At 30.9% G+C, this 23,575-nt stretch overlaps 4 protein-coding genes across 4 annotated transcripts; 2 read left to right on the forward strand and 2 right to left on the reverse strand.

Annotated features, from left to right (window-relative positions):
- The first annotated feature begins 3,841 nt into the window (after window positions 1–3,841).
- On the forward strand, window positions 3,842–6,900 carry SQD1 (sulfoquinovosyldiacylglycerol 1). Its single transcript, XM_028082399.2, has 3 exons — window positions 3,842–4,041; window positions 4,765–5,834; window positions 6,332–6,900. Exons 2-3 carry the CDS (start codon window positions 4,803–4,805, stop codon window positions 6,731–6,733), a joined length of 1,434 nt encoding a protein of 477 aa, XP_027938200.1. The 5' UTR covers window positions 3,842–4,041; window positions 4,765–4,802; the 3' UTR covers window positions 6,734–6,900.
- Window positions 6,901–12,002: 5,102 nt separating this feature from the next.
- LOC114193903 (putative 2-oxoglutarate-dependent dioxygenase AOP1) lies at window positions 12,003–13,444 on the reverse strand. Its single transcript, XM_028083890.2, has 3 exons — window positions 13,014–13,444; window positions 12,598–12,919; window positions 12,003–12,427 (listed from the first exon to the last, which is right to left on the reverse strand). The coding sequence occupies exons 1-3, from the start codon at window positions 13,391–13,393 to the stop codon at window positions 12,185–12,187; spliced, it is 945 nt and encodes a 314-aa protein (XP_027939691.1). The 5' UTR covers window positions 13,394–13,444; the 3' UTR covers window positions 12,003–12,184.
- Window positions 13,445–17,031: 3,587 nt separating this feature from the next.
- On the reverse strand, window positions 17,032–18,506 carry LOC114190674 (putative 2-oxoglutarate-dependent dioxygenase AOP1). The gene is made up of 3 exons (XM_028079686.2): window positions 18,065–18,506; window positions 17,649–17,976; window positions 17,032–17,518 (listed from the first exon to the last, which is right to left on the reverse strand). Exons 1-3 carry the CDS (start codon window positions 18,436–18,438, stop codon window positions 17,261–17,263), a joined length of 960 nt encoding a protein of 319 aa, XP_027935487.1. The 5' UTR covers window positions 18,439–18,506; the 3' UTR covers window positions 17,032–17,260.
- A 531-nt stretch (window positions 18,507–19,037) lies between these two features.
- Window positions 19,038–20,560, forward strand: LOC114190759 (putative 2-oxoglutarate-dependent dioxygenase AOP1). The gene is made up of 3 exons (XM_028079811.2): window positions 19,038–19,505; window positions 19,639–19,963; window positions 20,075–20,560. The coding sequence occupies exons 1-3, from the start codon at window positions 19,141–19,143 to the stop codon at window positions 20,315–20,317; spliced, it is 933 nt and encodes a 310-aa protein (XP_027935612.1). The 5' UTR covers window positions 19,038–19,140; the 3' UTR covers window positions 20,318–20,560.
- The last annotated feature ends 3,015 nt before the right edge of the window (window positions 20,561–23,575 follow it).

The following is a 23,575-nucleotide window of genomic DNA, read 5'->3' on the forward strand; positions in this document are numbered from 1 at the left end:
CTAAACAAAATAAAAAAAAATTCAAATTTGAATTGGTCATAATAAAAAAAAATTAATTGCTTAACAAAATTTTCAAATTTAAGATGGTTATAAAAACTTGTACTGTGAACCAGAATATATAACAACACTCCCCAGTTGGGGTACTTTTACTCCCCACTTTGTAACGTAATTGATAGTTTAAAGAACATTTTATTTCCTTCCAAAAATTAAATGTTATTAAAACTGTTATTCTAAATTTGAATTGGTCATAATAAAAAAAATTTAATTGCTTAACAAAATTTTCAAATTTAAGACGGTTATAAAAACTGGTACTGTGAACCAGACTATATAATAGCACTCCCCAGTTGGGGTACTTTTATTCCCCACTTTGTAACGTAATTGATAGTTTAAAGAACATTTTATTTCCTTCCAAAAATTACATGTTATTAAAACTGTTATTCTAAATTTGAATTGGTCATAATAAAAAAAAAGTTAATTGGTCATAATTGATAATTTAAAGAACATTTTATTTCTTTCCAAAAATAAAATGTTATTAAAACTGTTATTTTAAATTTGAATTGGTCATAATAAAAAAAATTTAATTGCTTAACAAAACTTTCAAATTTAAGATGGTTATAAAAACTGGTACTGTGAACCAGAATATATAAAAGCACTCCCCATAACTAAGTAACATTCGGCCACCAAAATTAAAAAATCCCCAAATGTGCTGCTTTGAAAATTTTGGTGTTGTCCAAAGGCACACCATTGTCAAACACCACAACACGCCACTACAAAATCGAGACTACAAAACCACACCACAATGCAAACAACACCAACGACTCTGTCAAACAATGTTGCACCAAACACGAAAATAAATAAAAAGTTTTTCTCCCAAAGCTTAAACCTTTTCCAATGGTGAACAAAAAAACACGAACCTTACACTAAAACGGTGTTGCAGAACGGCTTCCGGTGGAATGGTTGTCGTTGACTCGCTTCCACTGGATTCGATCCCCTCCACTATCGTCGTTGTCGCAGGTGTGTCCTCTCACGGTGACCGCCTCCCGCCTCGCTTCTGTAACACCACAACTTCTCTGTCTCGACTTCCTCTGACTATCTCAGTCTCTCTCGGTCGTTCCATCGACTTTCTCACGCTGTCTTCACCTTTCCAAAGACTTGATCATGTTGTCTCCGCCTTTCCTTCGAGTTGCTCACGCTGTCGCCGCCTTTCCTCCGACTTTCTCATGCTGTTTCCGCCTCTCCTCCGACTTCCTCACGCTGTCTCCACTTCCTCCGACTTTCTCTCTCCCTGTCTCACCAACACTCTACAAGTTTCAGTTTTGTCTTACTTTCTCTCTCCAACTTCCGCGCACGTGACCATGGGTTCAGTTTCATTTAAAAAAAATAAAAATAAAAGAAAAAAGGGTGCCACGTCACCCATGTAAAAAATGAGTTCGAAATTTATGTTCAAATATCATTTTCGTTTTTTTTGCAACGAGACTCCCCTTTAGTGGTAGACGGTGATGTTGTAATGGCTAGATTTGTTAATTTTTGTCAATCCTAGATGATTTTGTCCTGACCCACGTAGACTGGGTAAAAAGGCTCATAAGACTTAAAAGTCTTTATTGAAAAAATTCACAAAATTAAAATGTCTACAAAATTTGTATGGTCATGCCAATACATTTCTCTTAAACATGATTTTTTTAAAATATTTTATTTAAATCAATCTCTCTTGAACTTTTGATTGAGTAGACACAGTTTGACCACCTTTGGTCAGATCAATTTGTCACGATCATAGTGTTGGACCGACCAATTTCTACCTTCGACTAAGTTTGATTCGTCTCGACCTTCAATTTAGACCAATCAAACTCAATCTTTAACTTTGGCCAATATTTTCAACTTTTGACCCTAGGTGGTCTGTCTCGACCATTGGACTGAGGCGGGTCATCTCAACCTTTGGCCAAGCTAGTATGTTTCAAATTTCAACTCAATATAACCCATCTCAAATTTCTATCCAAAACGACTTGTCTCGATTTTGGCTTGGACTATCCCATCTCGACATTCAATCCGAGAAAGTTCAACTTAACCTTTGACTGAGAGTGAAGGTGTTATTTTTAAAAGATAAATCAAATCTTGTAGTGGGATCAACCTCCCCTTAACCCTGATCCTAACCCACTTTGAGAGAGACTTTGGGCTAAAACTTTTTATTGACTCCTTGATTTCGAGACTCCTAACAGAAGGGCTTATTCAAAGGTGGACAGGTTGGCCCATGAGTCTTTAGTCAAATTGACACTAATAATAGCTAATAAAGAGTGTTGGTGAAGTACAATATGTTGAATTTAATTATGTGGTAAGTCTTAATATATAGTTTATAAAGCATCGAAAAAATGGAGTTTCTCAACATTAATTTCGACATCATGTTTCATAGATTTTCAATGTTATTTGTAACATCTCATTTAATAATATAAACTATTAAATAAAACATTATATATTTGGATACAACAAAACATATAGTTATGGAAGTATAAAATATTAATACAGATGTACAAAATAAAGAACCACAAAATATAATATAGATGACTAAGCCAAAAACTAAATAGAATTTTCAAAAGAAACCAACTACACACAATCTAAGGAACCATATACTACTCGGTAAGCTCTCTGTCTTTCATCAAATAAACTTAGCATTTTGAATATCAAATAAATTTAACAAAATTTAGTTAAAATGATTAAATTCACTCATTTTTAAAAATAAATAACTAAATTGATCTAAAATTTCAAAGATAAACTAATTTTAATTTTTATAATAATAAGAAAAAAAAATTCATTATTTTATTCGAAACCTTTAATGTAATTTTTAAACTTTTGAATTATTTCATCTCGAACTTATTTTCAGTTTAGTAAATTTGAATCATACACATCGTTCATGCTAATATGAAACAAAACAACGTAAAATACGAAAAAAAAAAACTTTCTACTTTCCGTTTGGGACTTTGGCTTTTATTGGCGGATAATAATGTATGATTAATTTTTTTTTTCATTTCAACCAAATGAATGATCTCAAGTAAATTATTTCAGTTATAAATTTTAAAACAATATGGTTTATTGATATTGATTATATATGTTACTGGTTTATTTTATAACATCTCCTATAATATTTTTAATTGTGATTGATATTATTTTAATTATGACTTCGGTTAACTTAATTTGTATGTCTCTTTTTTTTTAAAAATTAAAAAATTATAATTAATTTTTTTAATATATTTAAAGATATAATTCATTATCTTACAATTTTTAAAAGAACAGCTGATATATAAGCCTCTAAACTGTTATGAGAATTGTTGTAATACACCTACTCCTGTTTTCGATACATATTATTTTTAAATACACTCAAAATTTAACTTAGTAATATGTTTTAAATTACAACTATATATTTTTAATTTGATTCATATTACAGTGTTGTTTTATTTACGATATTATGTGATGATATATATATATATATATATATATATATATATATATATATATATATATATATATATATATATATATATATATATATATATATATATATATATATATTATGTGACCAAGGTTTCGATTCAAGGCAAATACTAGAGATCTACTTATAGATTTATATAATTATATAGTTGACCTTAGTTTATTTCAAACTTTAATTAAATCAAAATTACCGATGTGTTTCCATAACTTATATGTTGTGTTAATAATTATAACTAATTGAACTCATTAGATTAGTACAATTGATAGTTAATTTTACATCATGTATTTTTTTTTCCTACTAAAACACTAATTTGAGCATAAAAATTCGAATTATGTTTATTTTGGTCTAAAATTTATAAGATAAGATCTAAAACGGGGTTTTGATGAAGGGCATAAAACCCTGTAGCTAGGGACTCTCAGAAAGGAAAGAAAGGGATATTCCTCCTCACCCATTTTGATTCCCAAACCCAAACACTGTAGTTGCAGAGACAGCGGTTTTTACCCTTATCCACTTCACTCTTCTGAGTTCCTCTTCATTTTACACTGATTTCGAGTTCTTTCAAGGTAATCAAATCAATCACTTACCATTTTTCAATTTCCATTTTTATTGCATGGGTGTTATCTTGTGTTTCCATCTTTATACATTTTGATGTGGCCATGAAAGGTGACTACTTGAAGTGCACTTTGAAGTAATTTGCTACTGACACCCAACTAATTTACCCTGTTTCGTATTGTGATGATGCCTGCTTGTGAAATTCAGAATTTTTGCTGTTTCTCTTGTTACACTCTTCTGATCCACAAAAGCTTGAAATTGGGTCAATGACGCCGTGAATTATAATTACTTGCTTGAGGAACTGTGTGCTTTGTTATAAACCAAAGTGCAAGGCAAATGAACGGATTTTTATTAACGGCAATCATTTTTATCCTCTTTTGCAAAAGATTATAAAACCAGACAGGGTTTTGGGAATATGGTGTTCAATATTGTAAGGTCATGAAGTATGAGCGATTTGAACTCTTAACTAAAATAATTTATGCATACGCTTATTTTCCATTTCTCTGAGTGGGTTTATTCCTTTCCTTTTGTAGATTTTTATTTGTGAGATTTATTTTGTATTGATTTATGCTCCTGGTATTACAAGTATTCAATCTTGGTTACTTGCTTTTGATTCGCAATGTTGGAAATAATGTTGATTAGTCCTTGAATAATTATTACTTGCTTGATGAAGTAAGTATTTTAGTATTGTTCAAAGTGAAATGCAAGTGATGGGGTTTTAATTCTTGTTTCAGGAGTGTGCTGAAAGTAGTTAGAGGATCCTCTGATTGAGATGGCTCAATTGCTATCATCCTCTTACTCCTTGACTATCTGCTCTAGAAATAAACCTTACTTAAAACCTTTTAAGCAATGCTCGACACCATTTTCTATGACGGTTTCTTGCAATAATCCTAAACCTTCATCTAGAGGGTTTTTCTTGCAAGAACAGAAGCTAAGAAAACATTCTCTAGTAGTACATGCTGCTGCAGTTTCAACTAACCAGGAAACCCCAGTTCAAACTAGTTCTGGTAACCCTTTTAAACCACAGAGAGTCATGGTCATTGGTGGAGATGGATACTGTGGTTGGGCAACTGCTCTCCACCTTTCAAACAAGGGTTATGAGGTTTCCATTGTTGACAACCTTGTGCGACGCCTTTTTGATCACCAGCTTGGACTGGAGTCTCTAACACCAATTTCCTCCATCCAGAATCGTCTTCACTGTTGGAAATCTCTCACTGGAAAAAATATTGAGCTCTATATTGGAGACATATGTGATTTTGAGTTCTTATCTGAAACCTTCAAGACGTTTGAACCTGATGCTGTGGTCCACTTTGGGGAACAACGGTCTGCTCCTTACTCTATGATAGATCGGTCAAGAGCTGTGTATACCCAGCAAAACAACGTTGTTGGGACATTGAATGTGCTCTTTGCCATAAAAGAGTTCAGAGAGCAGTGTCATCTAGTTAAGCTTGGGACCATGGGTGAATATGGTACCCCAAATATTGATATTGAGGAAGGTTATATTACCATTACTCACAATGGAAGGACAGACACGTTGCCATATCCCAAACAAGCGAGCTCATTCTATCATCTAAGCAAGGTACATGATTCACATAACATAGCTTTCACTTGCAAAGCTTGGGGCATTCGAGCAACTGACTTGAATCAAGGAGTGGTGTATGGGGTAAGGACAGATGAGACTGCACTGCATGAAGAGCTGTATAACAGGTTTGATTATGATGGAATATTTGGAACTGCATTGAATCGGTTCTGTGTTCAGGCTGCTGTTGGTCATCCTCTGACTGTGTATGGTAAAGGAGGCCAGGTAACATACCCTCATTATTTTATTTATTTGTTATTGATACGCAGAAGAGTGACTTTTGATGATTGTTATGGAAAGGATTTGACAATATTTCAACTGGGGCATGTTTATATTATATGTATAATGTATTGTCTATTAGACCACTGAGAAGAATCAAAGAGCATCGATGGAGCTCCACATTTTTCTTTGAAACTTAAGGGTAACTGTATTAAACAAGTCCTGCCTTTTGGTTCTTGGTAACCTCAAGTAGTGCATTTTGCAACAAAATCTAGATATTTGAGACTCATTGATAATAACCGTGAATAGTGTTTGCCAATATTATACAGAACTAATGTTGATTTCATCTGCCTTTTGCACCTTGTTCTGCTGAGATTTTAACAACACGATTTGATTCTTCTGTTGCTCTATTTTCTTACACTTCTGATCATCTGTCTGTAGGAGAACTTCTGAATTCCCTGATACTAATTTTTTGTCTGTATTTTGTAATACACATATTTCAGACTAGAGGCTTCCTTGACATAAGAGATACAGTTCAATGTGTTGAGCTTGCCATTGCAAACCCTGCGAAACCAGGGGAGTTCCGAGTCTTCAACCAATTCACTGAGCAGTTTTCAGTCAATCAGCTTGCCAATCTTGTTACCAAAGCTGGTGAGAAGCTAGGCCTTGATGTGAAAACTATCCATGTGCCTAATCCAAGAGTTGAAGCAGAAGAGCATTACTACAATTGCAAGAACACTAAACTTGTTGATCTGGGACTGAAACCGCACTTTCTTTCAGATTCTCTCCTTGATTCATTGCTGAACTTTGCTGTTCAGTACAAGGACCGTGTTGACACAAAACAAATTATGCCTAGTGTGTCTTGGAAAAAGATTGGGGTCAAAACAAAAACTGTTACAACCTAAGAAGATGGGGTTAGTACATGGCTGCAGGCATAATTGTATATCCTGCATGATGTGTTAGGTTATGTTATGCTGCATTGCCGTGAATACTAAATTTTTGTACTATATGATTTCTGTGAAACCTTTATAGCTCATACCCTCTTTATGTAGAACACATTTTCATGGTTCAACTGTTCCACAATATCCATATTCGAATGTAGGTACTGTTTCCTTTTTTTTTTTTTTCAATGAATAAATAATGATAATTTTATATTTTTAGCATATTAATGGAATATTGAAGTGCATCCAAGTGTTGATTAAGTGGCATTTACTAACCTTTGAAGTAATATGAAGACATTCCGGTCTTTGGAAAGCAATTTTATTTGAGATATGGTCAGTTTAATTTAAAGAATGCAACAGATGGAAAGGGCAAGTTCAAATATAAGAAATTATAAATATTTAACTAGATATACTCACCCTGTAAATTTATGAGTACAGAGAAACTAATATGGATTGATGCCAGTGGTTCATGTTTTTCTAAATAGTCAAAATACGTGTTCAAAATCATAATTTTTTTAACTAGCAAAACACATTGTCGTGAATGTGTATTTGTATTTCATAATATCATATTTAAATAAGTCATAAGTTAATGTAAATTTTTGTGGTAATAATTAATTGTCTTTTGTAGACAGCATTTATAAGATACTGGATAATATTATTTTTTTATTTAATTTTTCTTTGGTTAAAAAAATACAATAGAGAATGATTTGGTTAAATAAAAGTTTAAAAGAGTGTCTTTTAAAGAGTATGTGCAGTTATTTAAATACTTTCATGTTAAAGAAATAACAATTCTGGATAGTTTTAAAAAACGAAAATGTAGATACCAAACTTAAGTAATAATAAATCACACCTTATTTTTAAGCAAAAGTTATCCATGGCTTTTGTTTCGTGCACCCATTGTAACGGTAAAAAAAAAAAGCACTAAAATTCCCTAAATATATAATTTAATCTCTAGTCTTTTTTTTTTTTTTATCAGCATTTAATCTCTAGTCTTAATTCTTCTTCTACTCAATTTCAAGTTTTTTCTGTCGAGCATGTTTATGAAAGTTTATAAAAATGAGTGATTGATTTGATAAATTAAAAAATTATTTTAAGTAATAAAAATAAAAGATTATCATTTTAATTTTGATCATTAAAATAAATTTTACTTATTTTAAATTACGTTAGAATAAAATATGAATTATTATTTAAAGTAAAAAAAAAACTAAAATTGATCAAATTATATTAAATTAAAATGAATTTGGTATTAATTAAGTCTAAAAAAATACTGATCATTTGTATAAATAAAAATAAGTAATAACTTAAATTTAAATACTTTTTATAAAAATGTAAACTGTAAAGAGGAGATAATAAAATAATGTATTTTAATAAAAATAAAACATGTTTTGGTACATCAATAAGTCACACATCGCTTAGGAGTCGATGTCAAGTACAGTTTAAATATTATTTCCTCCTTCTACTATCTGACGATGCACTTTTTAAAGACAAAACCGTGATGAAATTTCACTTTACTCCAAATCGGATAATACCTCGAAAGACCGAATTGGTTTGAATCGGTTCAAAATCAATGAATAAAAAAAATTATAAAACTTTATTATTATTATTATTGCCTATATTATTAATATTATTACTATTATTTATATTATTATTTATATTATTTATATTATTATTATTTTATTACTATTACTATTATTCATTTTATTTCTTATCATTTTTAATATCTATAAATTTAGATGAGAAAAGCTAAAAGAGATTTAAATAAAAAAATTACAAAGATAAAAAATATAAAAAAATAAAGTAGACAGTTTTTAAGTATAAAATTCAAACACTAAAATTTATACAACTAAAAAAATTGAAAGAGTAAAATAAAACATGAAAACAAATAAGTTTAAGTCAAACTTAATGCAGGTAATAATACAAAGATTACGTATATGAATTCCCAAGTATTCAATTTTATTGTTCATTATTTCCTTATGCCCCAATTGACAGTAGGACTACCACTGGGTGTCTTGGTTCATCTTCATGTAAAATATTATTTTCTTTTCAAATCGTATCAGAAAATTAATTAATTCTTACATGTCCTCTAGTGAGGATAAAAAATTCGACGAATAAAAAAGAAAAGGATGATAAAATTTAGTTTAAGATGAGGGCTATGCATGTATATTCTTATCGTTATCATTTAACAACTCATTAGAATATAATATGGAACACTAATATCATTATGATCCTATATTTTATAATTCACTACAAATGACCTAAATGTACATTTATAAATTTATTATTTGGAATGTCCTTTTTCTCATCCTAAATTTCTTATATGACTAGGTTATATTTGGACAAACTTTTCTATAAATTTTTTTATGAAAAAATAAAAATGAATATTCATAACTAAAAATTTATTTATTTACAAATTAATTTGTTCAATAATTAAGAGACATCTAATTATATATATATATATATATATATATATATATATATATATATATATATATATATATATATATATATTTCAGGACCATTTTATAATTTCCCACTCGTGATCTCAGCAAATCCATTCTATACCTTTGGACATTGGCTTTAATCCATGATAATTAATTATTATAATCTTCCATAAATTTTCATATAAACGTCACCATTTATTCTATTCAGATTAAAACAAATGATTTGACCATTTTTTTTGCAAGAGAGAATTGTCGTTTATAAGTTCTTGACAAGATTTAAAAAATAAATCAAAAGTGCACCTAACACATGTAAAAGAAAAAAGTAAATCTCAAAGTTAAATGATTGAGTGAAATTATATTATGCAAACCACCACCACGCCAATTTGTTCTCCAAGCCCGTTTCTTATGTTTCTTATTCCGTAACAAAATGATAATATTCTTCTTTAGTTAAATTAAGGATGATATCTCTCGATAATCTTATTTAAAGAAACTGAATCTGTGTGTACGAAGATCTTAGTTAAAAAAATGATTTTTATTTTTTCATGTGATGATCTACTTACATAATGAGAAAACATAACGCCCAAGTAATTTATACTTATAGGTGACACTTGTCCTGTTTTAAGGTTTATTAAACATTTCATGATTGATATTACAATTATATTTCTATTTATTTAGTTGACAACCCTTCAATATAAGGTTTTTTAGTTATTTAATCTTAATATATATCATTTTTCTAAAAATAAATAAAACTCATGATACACGACCTCACACTAACATCTTATATACGATTTCTTAGTTTATATATGTGTTACGTTATACCAAAGCGTTTTTATGTTTTCATAAGCATTTTGACATAGTTGTGGTGTCCGATGTTTCTATTTGAAGCTTAGCGAGATCTATTTTTGATAGTTATAGATTAATGTTTTTGTTTGGTGTTGAATAGTTGGAGATGTCAAAATGAATTCTACAACCTAATTTATTACAGATTTGAGTTGAGTTGAATTAAAAAAAATTAGTTTTCTTTTTTTAAATGAGTTAAATTGTACTGCACTCACTTAACCTGTAGATTAAATGAGTTCAAATCGGAGTTGAAAGTGGGTTGATCCACAACCTAACACCAACAACCCTTTATTAGCTGTTTTTCATTTTTCACACTTTTTATTATAATTATCTACTACTTCTAATAGTGATGATCGTTAGGAATTTAGGTGAGTTATATATTTTATATTGAATATAAATAAGTAAGATGAATAATATGAGATAAACACATACTAAAAACTTGTTCATGATCCATAGATGTTGAATCTCCCTTGGCTTCTCCATGAAAAACTATTATTAGTTATTATTTTCTTGCACAAACAATTTTTTTTTTTTGGTTTAATTAGTAATTTGCAGCTTTTTATTAACTCAATATTCAAACCTTAAAATTCATTAATTAATTAGAAAACTAAAGAAAAGTATACCATTTCCATAGATACCTTTTTATTCATTAAGTAATTTAACGAATGATAAGCATGATAATTATCTATTATTCATGCTTATTAAAAACCTTTTTTTTTTTCATTTCATGCGTTTTTGTGTTATTCCCATGAAAATATATAATATTTTGAATGTTTTGTCTCAAGATAAAATATAACTTTCTTTCTGTGAGATTATTTTGTAGGAAAATGGAAGATTAGAGAAAAATAAAGAGTCGTTTGTCAGGACCTTCTCATTCAGCCACTTTACCATCCTCCCTCAGTGAGAATGCCAAACACTTACCTAACAATAGCGACACAAAGCAATTAGATGTGAAACAAAAGTAATCTCTCGCATAGTGAGAAAACACTTTTCGGGAGTGGATAAAAATATCGAAAGTTAAATGAAATGAGGATCTTTTGATTGTGGGAATGAAATGGAGGCCAACACACGGGCAGAGGCACTTCTAGGGCTCAGAATCTTCATCTCCCTTCATCCATTTCACCATTTTGATCCCCTTTTGAGTTCTAAACATGTAGGAGTAGAGATGTCAAATTGGGTTTCAACCCGTGGACCAATTTGGCTCACCATGGGTTCGAGTCAGGTTAGGTTGAGAAAAATTCAATTTTTTCAAAAGTAGGTTGATTTGAATCCGACTCACTTAACCTACAAGTTAAACGGGTTCAAGTCGGGTTGAAAGTGGATTGACCTACTTAATCCACCAACATTTTTTTACAATTTTAAATTTTTTTTATTATAATTATTTACTATTTCTAACTATATAGATTCACAATTTCATATTTTTAAATACTAGAATATTACTCAATAATATCTGAATAGTTTGAATATTTAATTAATTTCTTTGTCAAGTTATATATATATATATATATATATATATATATGTATATAGATACTTTAATCTTTAATTATTATCTTTATAATAATATTTCAAGAATTAGGTGAACACTTTGATTTAACTATTATAAAAAAATAAATTAATTCATTTCACTCTTATTGTCTCTGAGGAATTAGGAGTGATATGCTTATAATGTGAATGTTTGAGTATGATAGAGATATATTGAGTAGATTTTTTTTGCAGAGTTTGATTCATGAAATTAAACGCTAGTGAAACTTTTTCCATATCACTTTATAACTTTAACATTTACATGCCTTTAACTTGATTTCATATCTGTCAAATATTTGTATCATTCAATGTTTTTATTAACAACTTGAATTAGTAAATAATCATAATTAGTTAACAAACGTAAATCTTTTGAACAAACATTTTTTAACTTTTTATTTTATTATTTGTATAATTTAGTGCACTTACCAAAAGATTTAACAACAAATATATTACACAAAGACAAACCCCCTTGTACATAATACATAAGTAGAAACTCTAAAATTTAGATTTTATTTTACAAACACATAACTACAGAAAGTAGTCACCAAATAAACATTTAAAAATTTGATATATTCATATCATAAGACTTCACTTTCTACATATTATGTGCACTCAAATACCACAGTATGCCTTGATCCTAGAAGCAGCTTTCACAGCTTCTTCTGTAAGGAAGAAACGAAGGTATCCATAATGGTCGAATGGTTTATAACGAAGAGGGTGTTCTTCATCCACTAATTTTTCCTCTGGTTCCATCACTTTTCCAGCATATGAAAGCAGCCCCAAACTGTATCTCTCTACCTCTGTATTCATGAATACTCTGTGTACACAACCACATATTCTGTCATTGCTCCATACCTGCAAAATCAGAGTTTTAATGGAAGAAAATTATTCAATGATATCTATTGCACAACAACAACAACCTTAGTTGACTATGTAAAGATTTTCATAAGTAAAGTTTATCATTGCAGAATATTTTTTGTGAAAGTTTTCATATTATTAATCAAAGATAAAAAAAAGTACATTACCATAAATGCATCACCAGCCAAGACAACAAAGATGGAGGGTGAGGCATCAACCTGGAACCACTCTCCATTCTTCAACTGAACTTCTAAGCCATTTAACCTCTGATTCAATATTGTAAGAAAACCAGAATCTGTATGAGCACGCACCCCTAAATTGGTCTCACCGATCTCAGGTGTTCTATATTTGTAGCATCTCAGAACATAATCTGTTGATTCAAGCAAACGCTCACATTTCTCATTCTCCAATCCATAGCTCCCAAACACCATTCTCTTAACAGTGTAATCCAGTTCTGCAACTTTCTTTGCATAGGAATTCACACTTTCACTAAATAAAACAAAAGGAAAATGTTCGATAAACAACTCAAAGTTTGTTCACAAGTTCATCAGTAAAATTGGAAAAGGGTTAATTAGTTAATTACCTGAATTGGTGATTCCCTTGTGGCCACATAATGGTTGTGTAGTTGTGACAACTTTTAGCATTCAACGGGTTATCGATGGCCATGGATTCATACAGAGGAATATCAGGGCGTTGTCCTGCGTAACTATATATAGGTTTATCAGTGGTGTGCTGCATTTTTGTTTGTAATGGAAGGTCAAAGAGTTGTTTCATTGCAGAGAAGACAGAGTGATTGAGCAATGGATCAACCTTATCGTAGTGTGCTAGGAATCCACCGTGATCCTCTAAGGCAACCCTCACAGCATCACAAGTGGAAACCCATGTTTGAGTACCGGGTTTCAGGTTTTCATCGTTGAAATCGATCATAGGTAGAGATTTTCTGTTCTCTGTTTCTGATCCCATCGTAATCCTTACCAATTTGTTTGGATTTTGGAACTAAAACATCTATGTATTTATGTTTGATTTGAAATATGTTATTTAGGAATAGAACACCCAATAATACTTCACTTTGAGATAAATTTTTTTATTGATTGAAAAACTTACACATATTCATAACATTTATTTAATCTTGTTGAATCTCAAGTGGGCTATGGCAAGATTATATATTGTAATATCACGTTAGAAATTAGAAAGTGAGTTTCAATCTAATTTGTTCTTATATATAAAATTATATGCTGTAAAATAATTTTATGTTTATTCAATAAAAGAATTTCAAAAAACATAATAAAGACCATGCCATGTTGTATGATTGCATCAGTGAAGTCAATAATTTTTCTACAGTGAAGACGTTGTTTATATGATTTGGTTATATATGGACAAACTTTTCTACAAAAGTTATTATGAGAAAAAATAAAAAAGAACATTTATAACTAAAAATTAATTTATTTATAAGTTAATTTGTGGCATTTTTATATTACTTGAAATTTTTACTTTTTAATTTACTCATAAGTAAATTTTAATTTTAAAAAAATATTTCGTTTTTCTTAATTTTTTTAAAATACTCTAAAAAAAATGTCCAATCATGATCTTACATTAATATATAAATACTTGTTGATCAATTGATAGAAACTAAAACAGTTTAGCCCCCTGCAAGTTGTGCATATTTATCTTTTTATGCATATTTATTGATCTAAGCAAAAAAAAAAAAAAAATATATATATATATATATATATATATATATATATATATTGTCTTGTTTCATTTTGACAAAAAAAAATGTTAAAAAATAATTTACAATAATTTGTTTCATTTTCTGGTCCCGAATTTAGGTGATTATCTTCGTGTATATACAGTTGGTCCTCTAATTCCAAACAGCTTATAAGGACCACTCTCGTTTCTTTCATATTTTCTTAGAATTATTTGTTTCAATTCACATCAAACCTATCATTTTAATGGATGTAAAACAAAAAAAAAAATCCTTATTTTTTTGTATGTTTGCTTATTATAGTGCAACAGTGCCAAGGATATTCCTATCCAAATAAAAATGCTTCAAGTATATACCCAATAATACATTATATAAGTTGGAAGAAAATAACGTGTAATAATCCAAACACAAGATTCAAATAAGAACAGGACAATAGAGATGATTTTTCAAATAAATATATTGGACATTATTAACTACGGTTTTATTTGTTTTCTGGATCAGATTAATTACAAAAAAAGTTAGTTTCTATTTTGCTTTGTCCTGATAAGGCCATGTACCATTATAGTATACAAACATACTGCTATGTATAATTACTCATGAATTATTAGAAAAACAATTAGGTCCCCACAATTTGGCAGCTTTTATCTTCTTCTTTATTGTATTCTATATAAAGTTCATAGATAGATTAATTAATTAACTATTAGTTAAGTACTGCTATAGTTATTGATCGATGAATATTATATATATATATATATATATATATATATATATATATTGTTTTATTATGTCAGCCATATATGTTAAATATAATGAATTCACACTGTGTTTCATTTTGTGGTCCCAATTATGTGATTATTTTCATTTGTACAGTTTGTTGTCACCTACTCTACCATATATCTAACAACATCTTGATGTATATTTATTTTTTAACAAAATTGTTTTGCACCAAATATATTATTTTGAATGATGCACCACATTGTTGCTGTGAAAACTAATACACTTATACTGAAACAATGGATCTACAATAGAACTTCTTGGCTGCATTAACTAAATAAAAACTATAAAATAAACACATAAAGCTCAATAAAATGTGACTTTATAACTTTTTAAAATATTATAGTAAAATTATTAGTATTTAAAATGAAGTTTTAACAATACAAATCCATAGATAAAAATTAAGAGAACTCACAAGAAATTATACATTATACAAGGAAAAAGTTTATACATATTCTTCAAAAAGTCTAATCTATCTAGAGAGTCTTAGTCCTCATCACATCTTTTTCAAGTAAGTAGAAGTTTTATAATTATGTTTCTGACTCCTAAAATTTTTGTTAAGATGATAAAACAAGTTAGTCAAACATATAGGTAATGGACTGAAACCACTTCAATATTTTAATTATAAAATATTTAAATTATATAAAGATTTTTAATAGTTGAATTTCACTTTATATAAAATTACTATCTTTTTAGAAATTATTTTTTTAGACTTCTTTGTCTTCTTTACGAGTTTTTTATCTTCTCACTCATTTATTTAAATTTAATGATCAAATATTATATGTGATTTGAGCATCGAGTTCTACAATCAATTTCTTTAATTGAGTAAGTTGATTTTCTGCCATTGTTCTCGGTTCAGTATGTTTTTTCTTTGCTTGTGAGTCTCCTTCACTTGCATATGTTTTTTATTCATCTATATGAGTCTCTGCTGATCAGTGATCATATTTGTTGTTGGACAAGTTTGCTGCTTACGACCTTTCCCTGTAATACCTAACGTACCAACATCTTGACTAATCTGATCTGGAATGAAAGCTCTGATAGTTAAGACATAAATATAGGGCCAATGAGTGCTACAGTAGTGCCTTGCAGGGTCGTAGTGCCGGTTACCGAGGGTTCTTCGGTTTAAATATTGGGAGCTCTAGTGGTGGTTTCATTGGGTGAGCCCTGGGCTTGTTGGGCGAGAAAGTGGCACTGACACTATTTGGTTAGTGTTTGCGGGAACCTTCTAGTGGTGCCTTTGGTTAAATGGCACTAGGCGGTTGTCTATGGTGTTGGGTAGTATCAGAAACCTTTCTTTTCATGTTTGGAATTGTATACGAGCCAACATTGGTGAAGGCCGAGACGAGTTAGCATGAATTGAAGTGAGATGTGTCGTTCTGGGCCGAAGGTCGAGATGGATCGCCCATGTCAAAGTCGAGATGGTCTATCCTGGGTCGAAGGTCGAAATGGGTCAATTCAAACCAAATTTTGAGATGGATCATCCTAGGGCGAAAGCCAAGATGGGTAGACCATGGTTGAAGGCAGAGATAGGTAGGCCCAATCTGAAAGTTGAAACGCATCCCAAATTGAAGCTCGAGACGAGCTTACCCGAACTGAAGCTCGAGACGATAGTTTCAGGTTGAAGACCAAAACGAGTATATCAGGATGAAGGTCGAGATGGATAGGTTTGTGATGAAGGTCAAGACGAGCTGGTCTTACATGAAGGTCGTCCTAGGCCGAAGGTCGTCCTAGGCCGAAGGTCGAGGCGAGCATGCTTGGACTGGAGGTCGTGAGGGTCTACTCGAGAAGGTTGAGACAGGTCGTTCCCAATCGAAGGTCGGCAAGCTTGGGCCGAAGGTCAAGACAGATTGATCCAAGATGAAGGTCAAGACAGACTGACCCAAGATGAAGGTCAAGACAAGCGGACCCAGACCGAAGTTCGAGACAAGCGGGCCTAGCCGAAGGTCAAGTTTTGGTTTTCATATTGATTGTTGCTTATATGTCCAATAATATATTTAAAAAAAATTAATACTTTTTCATGTTTAAAAAGAATTTATAGGCTCATCGTGGTCCATAAGACTTATAGAGTGGTCTAATTGACAACTCTAAATTTCTGTCCATGATTAGACATCAAAAAACCCAATTTGTAACCATAAAACAAGAATTACATTACCGGTACGTTCAATTCATACATGTGCCACAATTCATCAAACATGAAGAATAAGAGATTATCGCATCATTTACCATAGTGGTTTCACAAATTATTAACAAAAAAGCAGTGTCATAAGGAACACACATAAAGGCAACAATGCATGCAATCCAACTTATTCATATTCACAAAAGCACGAAAACTTCCATCTTCGATCATATTATTATAGGGATGAGATTCCACAGTAGGCTTCAATTCGAGAATAAGGGTCTTTGATTTTCTCTTTGTCATAGAAACGAAGGTACTCATAATGGTCGAATATTGATTTATAACGCAAGGGATGTTGCTCATTCACTACTTCATCTGGTATCTGCATAATCTTATCACCACTAAAAGAAAACAGTCCCATAGAGTATCTGGTTTTCGTTGCATTCATGGTAACTCTGTGTTCACATGGTCTTATTCTACCATTACTCCACACCTACACCATTAAAATATAATGCACCAATGTAAAATAATTATGCAAAACAAAATCTAGCACAAATTATTTACAAAATATGGTACTGTGATAGGTATATACAATTAGGGTTTATGTATATGTGTGTACTCACATTGAACGCGTCACCTGCCATAACCACAAACAAAGAGAAAGAAGCATCAACCCCAATCCATTCTCCATCCTTCAGCTTGATTTCCAAGCCATTCAGATTATTCAGCTGATGAACTATGGATACGATGGTCAAGTCTGTGTGAGAATGCATTCCCAAATCCTTTTCACCCGTCTCGGGTGTTCTATATTTCATGCATCGAAGCAGATAATCGCTTGATTCTATCATGCGCTTGCATCCTTGCATCTTCACACCATAGCTCTCGAACACCATCCTCTTAGCCATATGGTCTAATTCACCAAGTAACTTAGCATACTCATTGATGCTTTCACTGTATATTTGGACAAATGAACTTCTACCATGACCAATTTTGCACACAATAATCATATATCATAAACAAAAGGAAAAAGTGTAGCTACCAGAAACGATGATTCTCCTGCAACCCCATTATGTGGGCGAATTTTTGGCAGCCTTGTAAGGTGAGAGGATCATCAATGCCCAAAGATTCATACAAGGGAAGCCATGGGACTTGTCCAAAGTAGCCATGGAAAAGTTTGTCACTGGTTTTTTGTGCTTTTGTTTCCACTGGGAGACTAAACAACTCTTCCATTGCACATAGCACAGAATCACAAAGTTCTTTGCCAATTCTATCATATCGTGCAACAAAACAACCGTTCTGTTCAAGTGCTTCCCTCACAAGAGTGCAGGCTGAGAACCATGCATCGGTGCCAGGCTCCATGGTTGCATCAGTGAAGTCCACCACATGAAGTTCAGACTCTGTTTGGGATCCCATCGTGTGCAATGCTCTCTACACAACAATATCACTGCTCTTGCTCAAAACAATTTTGTATAAGCTTGTTTTGCATAATTTGACTACATATACAGGACCACCGTATAATTTCACAGTCAAAATGATCTCAGCAAATTCATTCTATACCTTTGGACATTGGCTTTAATCCACCATAATTAATTCTTAAAATCTTCCACAAATTTTCGTATAAACGTCACCATTTATTCTATTCAGATCAAAACAATTCTTTGACTTTTTTGCAAGAGAAAATTGTCCTTTATATGAGTTCTTGACAAGATTAAATTTAAAAAATAAATCAAATAGACCTAACACACATGTAAATTAGTAAATTTCAAGTTAAATGATTTAGTGTGCAAGCCACTACCGTTCCAAATGTGTTTCCAAGCCAGTTTCTTATTCCGTAACAAATGATAACATTTTTTAAGATGATATTATTTTGATTTATTTTACTGTCATCTATATTTCTGTCTAAATATTGATAGAATTACAAGTAACGTGATTGGTTGAAATAACATCACTTCTAATTTAAAATATTTTTAGTATTTTTAATGTCACAGTGTAGCTCGAAGATTGCATTTATGCATGAATTATTGAAACAACATACGAAACTTCAAACAATTCAGTTCATGCGAAGTATCTCCTTTCAAATCAATTAACACAATAAGAGGATTCAGTTGAAAAAAAATGGGATCTGAGACAGAAGTGAAGCTTCCAATTATTGACTTCTCCACAGTGGACTTGGAATCCAATGTTGCAGAGTGGGAATCGGTGAAATCCCAAGTTCACAAAGCACTGGTAGAGTATGGTTGCTTCGAGGCCGTGTTCGATAAAGTTCCTCAGCATTTTCGAAAAGCCATATTTGTTGAAGTGGATGAGCTATTCAATCTCCCTTTAGAAACCAAGAAAAAAGCTGTGTCAAGTAAGCCATATCGTGGTTATGTTGGTCCTCTTCATCTCTATGAGAGCATCGGAATTGACGATGCTGATGTTCATGAGAAAGTGGAAACCTTGATCAAGATCTTGTGGCCACAAGGAAAACCAAGTTTTAGGTACGCATAAGAAACTATTCTTTATTTAACACACACCACATCTCACACTTGTCATTTACCATTCATGTTTGAACACAAGAAAAGATCTTTACCATACCCTTTTGAGCCCTTTTTATTGTTAATGACATGGCAGCAAAAATCTGCAACTTTTCTGTGAGAAAGTGGCAAGGTTGGATCAGATGATAAGGAAGATGTGTTTGGAGAGTTTAGGTGTTGAAAAGTATTTGGATGAGCACATGAACTCAACGTATTACCTTGCACGGCTTATCAAGTACAAAGCCCCTCAAACTAATGAACCACAAGTTGCAATAACAGAGCACACTGATAAGAACATATTCACCATATTATGTCAGAATCAAATTCATGGTTTAGAGATACAGACCAAAAGTGGAGAGTGGATCAAATTCAAGCCCTCAACATCAAACAGTTTCGTTGTTGTCACTGGGGACACATTTTATGTAATTTCTATACACACTTCCACTTTCTCTGCTACAAAATGATCTTATAAGAAAATGTGACACAACAAATATTTCTTGATTAAGTCAAGATTTTTAACAAATATGTTGCAGGCATGGACTAATGGGAGGGTGCATACACCGATTCACAGAGTGATGATGACTGGAAATGAAAGAAGGTTGAGCATTGGATTGTTCACAGTTCCAAAAGCAGGGTTTGTAATAAAGGCCCCAGATGAACTTGTGACAGAGGAGCACCCTTTGCTTTTCAAGCCCTTTGTCCAGAGTGAGTTCATGAAGTTTCTTCACTCTTCTGAGAATATAAAAAATGCTCTCAAGGTTTATTGTGGAGTTTGAGATTTTATCCATGGTAGCAACTGCTCCTTCTGTGCAATCCCTTTATTTTCATGAAAGTTTGTAATATCTGCATAAGGTTTGCAATATGGTTTGCTGTGTATGAACCTCTTTTCTGCAATATGGTGTGTGTAACTTTACCTACATAAAGGAACAAAATAAATCTTTAAAAGATAAATAGTTTCTAAAATTATGTAAAATTATGTAAATACATATTCTGTAACTTTAAATACATATTATTAAATACATATTGTGTAACTTTAAATACATTTGCATTTCATATTAACAACTATTACATACAACAGTACAATTATGAAAGCATAAATAATTTAATTTGGGATCACCTATCAGTATGGGTTGATGAAGGAGATTACATCATTGACAAACTTCACTGTAAGAACTTTAGGAAAAAATAAATAAATGAGACTTTCAACATTAATTTATGTATAAATTAATTTCTAAAATTTTGATAGCATGATAAACAATAAATAGGTTGAATCATATTGTGCGATTATAATGTTATACCTATTTGAAATCTAATATACATTTCTTTTAATTTTTATTATATCATCTTAAATCATATAAACATTTTCATCTGTTAAAAAATCATTAATTATCAATTGATAAGCTTAATTATCAATATCTAGGAAATGGTCAGAAAAGGAAAACTCACTCTTTAATGAGAAGATGGCTTCAAGTAAATGTATATAATAATATAAGTTGTACAGAGTAATAATCCATACATATGTTTTATTTCCTTAGCATTTTTCTTTTTCATTTTCTTTTTAATTCCCGGAACTGGGTTTGAAACCCCAAGTCCATATCCACTCACCTAAAAAAGAAAAAAAAGAAGACCTTGGCCCATCTCAAATTCAAAGGCCTAACTCATGAAAAAGGGTCCCGCTATTCCGACACCCTTATTTTCGAGTTCACCTCAAAACTTTTTACAAAATTTAAACTACCCTAACCCCAGTAAGCATTGATTTCTTTAGGTATGTCAGAGTGACTTAACCTCGCTAACAAGTGGGTTCATCACGGATTGAATTAAAAAAGAGTTTAGCTCACTATTTTTGTTGAATAAGAAATTTTGTAATTCAGCTCGACTTATCATGGATTAATGGGTTAGTAGGTTGGTTCACTTACAAATATTTTTTTTTTAATTTATTTTATATATTTATTGCATTACAATGAGAATAAATTGACTTAATTTATTTTTTATAATAGTGAAATCAAGTGTTCACCTAATACTCGAAATATTATTATAAAGATAATAGTTAAATATTAAAGTATCAAAGTATATAACATGAACCTATATGATTAGAAGTACTAAATAATTATAACAACAATTTTTTTTAAATGTTAGTAAATTAAGTGAGTCAACTCACTTTCAACCCACTTCGAATCCGTTTAACCTGTGGGTTAAGTGAGCTGGAATCAATTCAATCCACTTTTAAAAAATATTTTTTTTCTCAATACAACCTGATTCGAACTCATGATGAACCAGATTGACTCGTGAGTTGAACTAGATTTTAACATGTCTAAATTTCTCTCTCGAATTCAAGCAGTCTCTTCCATTCTTTTATCATTTAATATTATGTAATATCCAAAGCGAGGCTCATGGTGGAACCAAGGGACACTTGGCGGTCCACAATGAAGAAGGACAAGTGGTACAAAATTTGTTAGGCGCACTAAACAATGTATTCCTCTCTCACACAATCATAATTGCTTTAGCATACACATAGTCAATAGTTTGATTAAATTTAAAATATATTCTATATGTAATAAGCAATTTTAATAATGATTCCTCACAACACAAGACCTACAACTCTAAACCTACACATCAATCACATATAACTCATGTAAAACAAATAGTAAAAAGTTTAAATCAGCATAAACATAAGACAAACTATTAGTGGCTAAAGAAATACAAAAATATTACAAGACACTCCCATGAATGCATATAACTTATTCAGGAATCTTTGTTGATCCCAAAATTCATCGCGGTGCTGATTCGATTTCACCCATCACCCTCCACTGCATTTCTACTTTTTGTCTTTCACGCTAAGGTTTTACTAATTGACAATCATCGTGTTTCTATTCACACCATTTTTTCCTCCTTTCATATACATCTCTCATTCTTCATATCCCTTTCTAACATCTAATAAAAAATATATTTTTTTCACTTGCCCATCATTCATTTTAAATTATTTTATATTTTAAAGTAAAAATGTTATTTAGTTAGTGTTGAATAGAAAATGGGATATTTGTGTATCATCATCATCATTCATCTTAATATTAATGAGACAATTTTGACTCCCGACTTTGTATTAGATTCACCATTTTCAATCTCTTCTCCTCTTAGAATTGAATTGGATTCTAGTATTGTTTGTAATTAAGAAAATTTTTTTTTTTTTTATTTACGTGTAAAATAAAAGTGATATGAAACGTACATGAAAGAAAAGAAGTTCATCTAAATTATCTTATGATATGTCGAAAATACTCTAAAATTTTAGAACAACATTTATCACGGTACTTTACTTCCCAATAAAACAATATTGTGGCTTGAGATCATTGAGAATTACAAAATCATAACAAAATGACGTTATTTTTTTAAATTCTAAAAAAGAAATTGCCTCATCATTTAATGTAATCAGACCAACATAAAATTTTCTAGTACAATCTACAAAATTTAAAATTCAGTGAGTGGCAAACTTCATTGATAAAAAGTACAATTAATTAAAAAAGCTATTAACGATCGCCAAAATGAGTAAATAAAAAATTCTTATAATTTTGTATGATACTAAGTAAATTTAACTTTCCCATGCGTTGGATGACCTCATTTGATTTCTTCGTTTATTTTCTGAATTCTTATTAGAAATATGATTGTGTGATTAGTCACAAATCATGCATTATGACACAGCAAGGCATGCTTATTGGAGAGTTTTTAGGTCATCATTCATTTGCTATATTTTAAACACATTATTAAGTCAATGATCCTATATATATATTCCAATAATGACATTATAAAAAGCCAAAGTTAAAAACAAAATGTCAAAGGTAGAAGCAGTCATCAAATTTATGAACAAACATGTGGTGACAATTTGTTATTATCAAGGTTGAGAGGTGATTCGGATTATAGGTTAAATGTATTTGAGTTGATAGATGATTGAGATTATGGGTGAAATAAATTAATTGACTACATTTTAATATTTAAAGCTAAATGTTAGGTTTGACTAGTATTATTAATTCAAATTGCAACTC

Source organism: Vigna unguiculata, chromosome 1, assembly GCF_037176805.1.
Source record: "Vigna unguiculata cultivar grain cowpea cultivar isolate G323 ecotype 2 chromosome 1, ASM3717680v1, whole genome shotgun sequence".
NCBI classification, from domain to species: domain Eukaryota; kingdom Viridiplantae; phylum Streptophyta; class Magnoliopsida; order Fabales; family Fabaceae; genus Vigna; species Vigna unguiculata.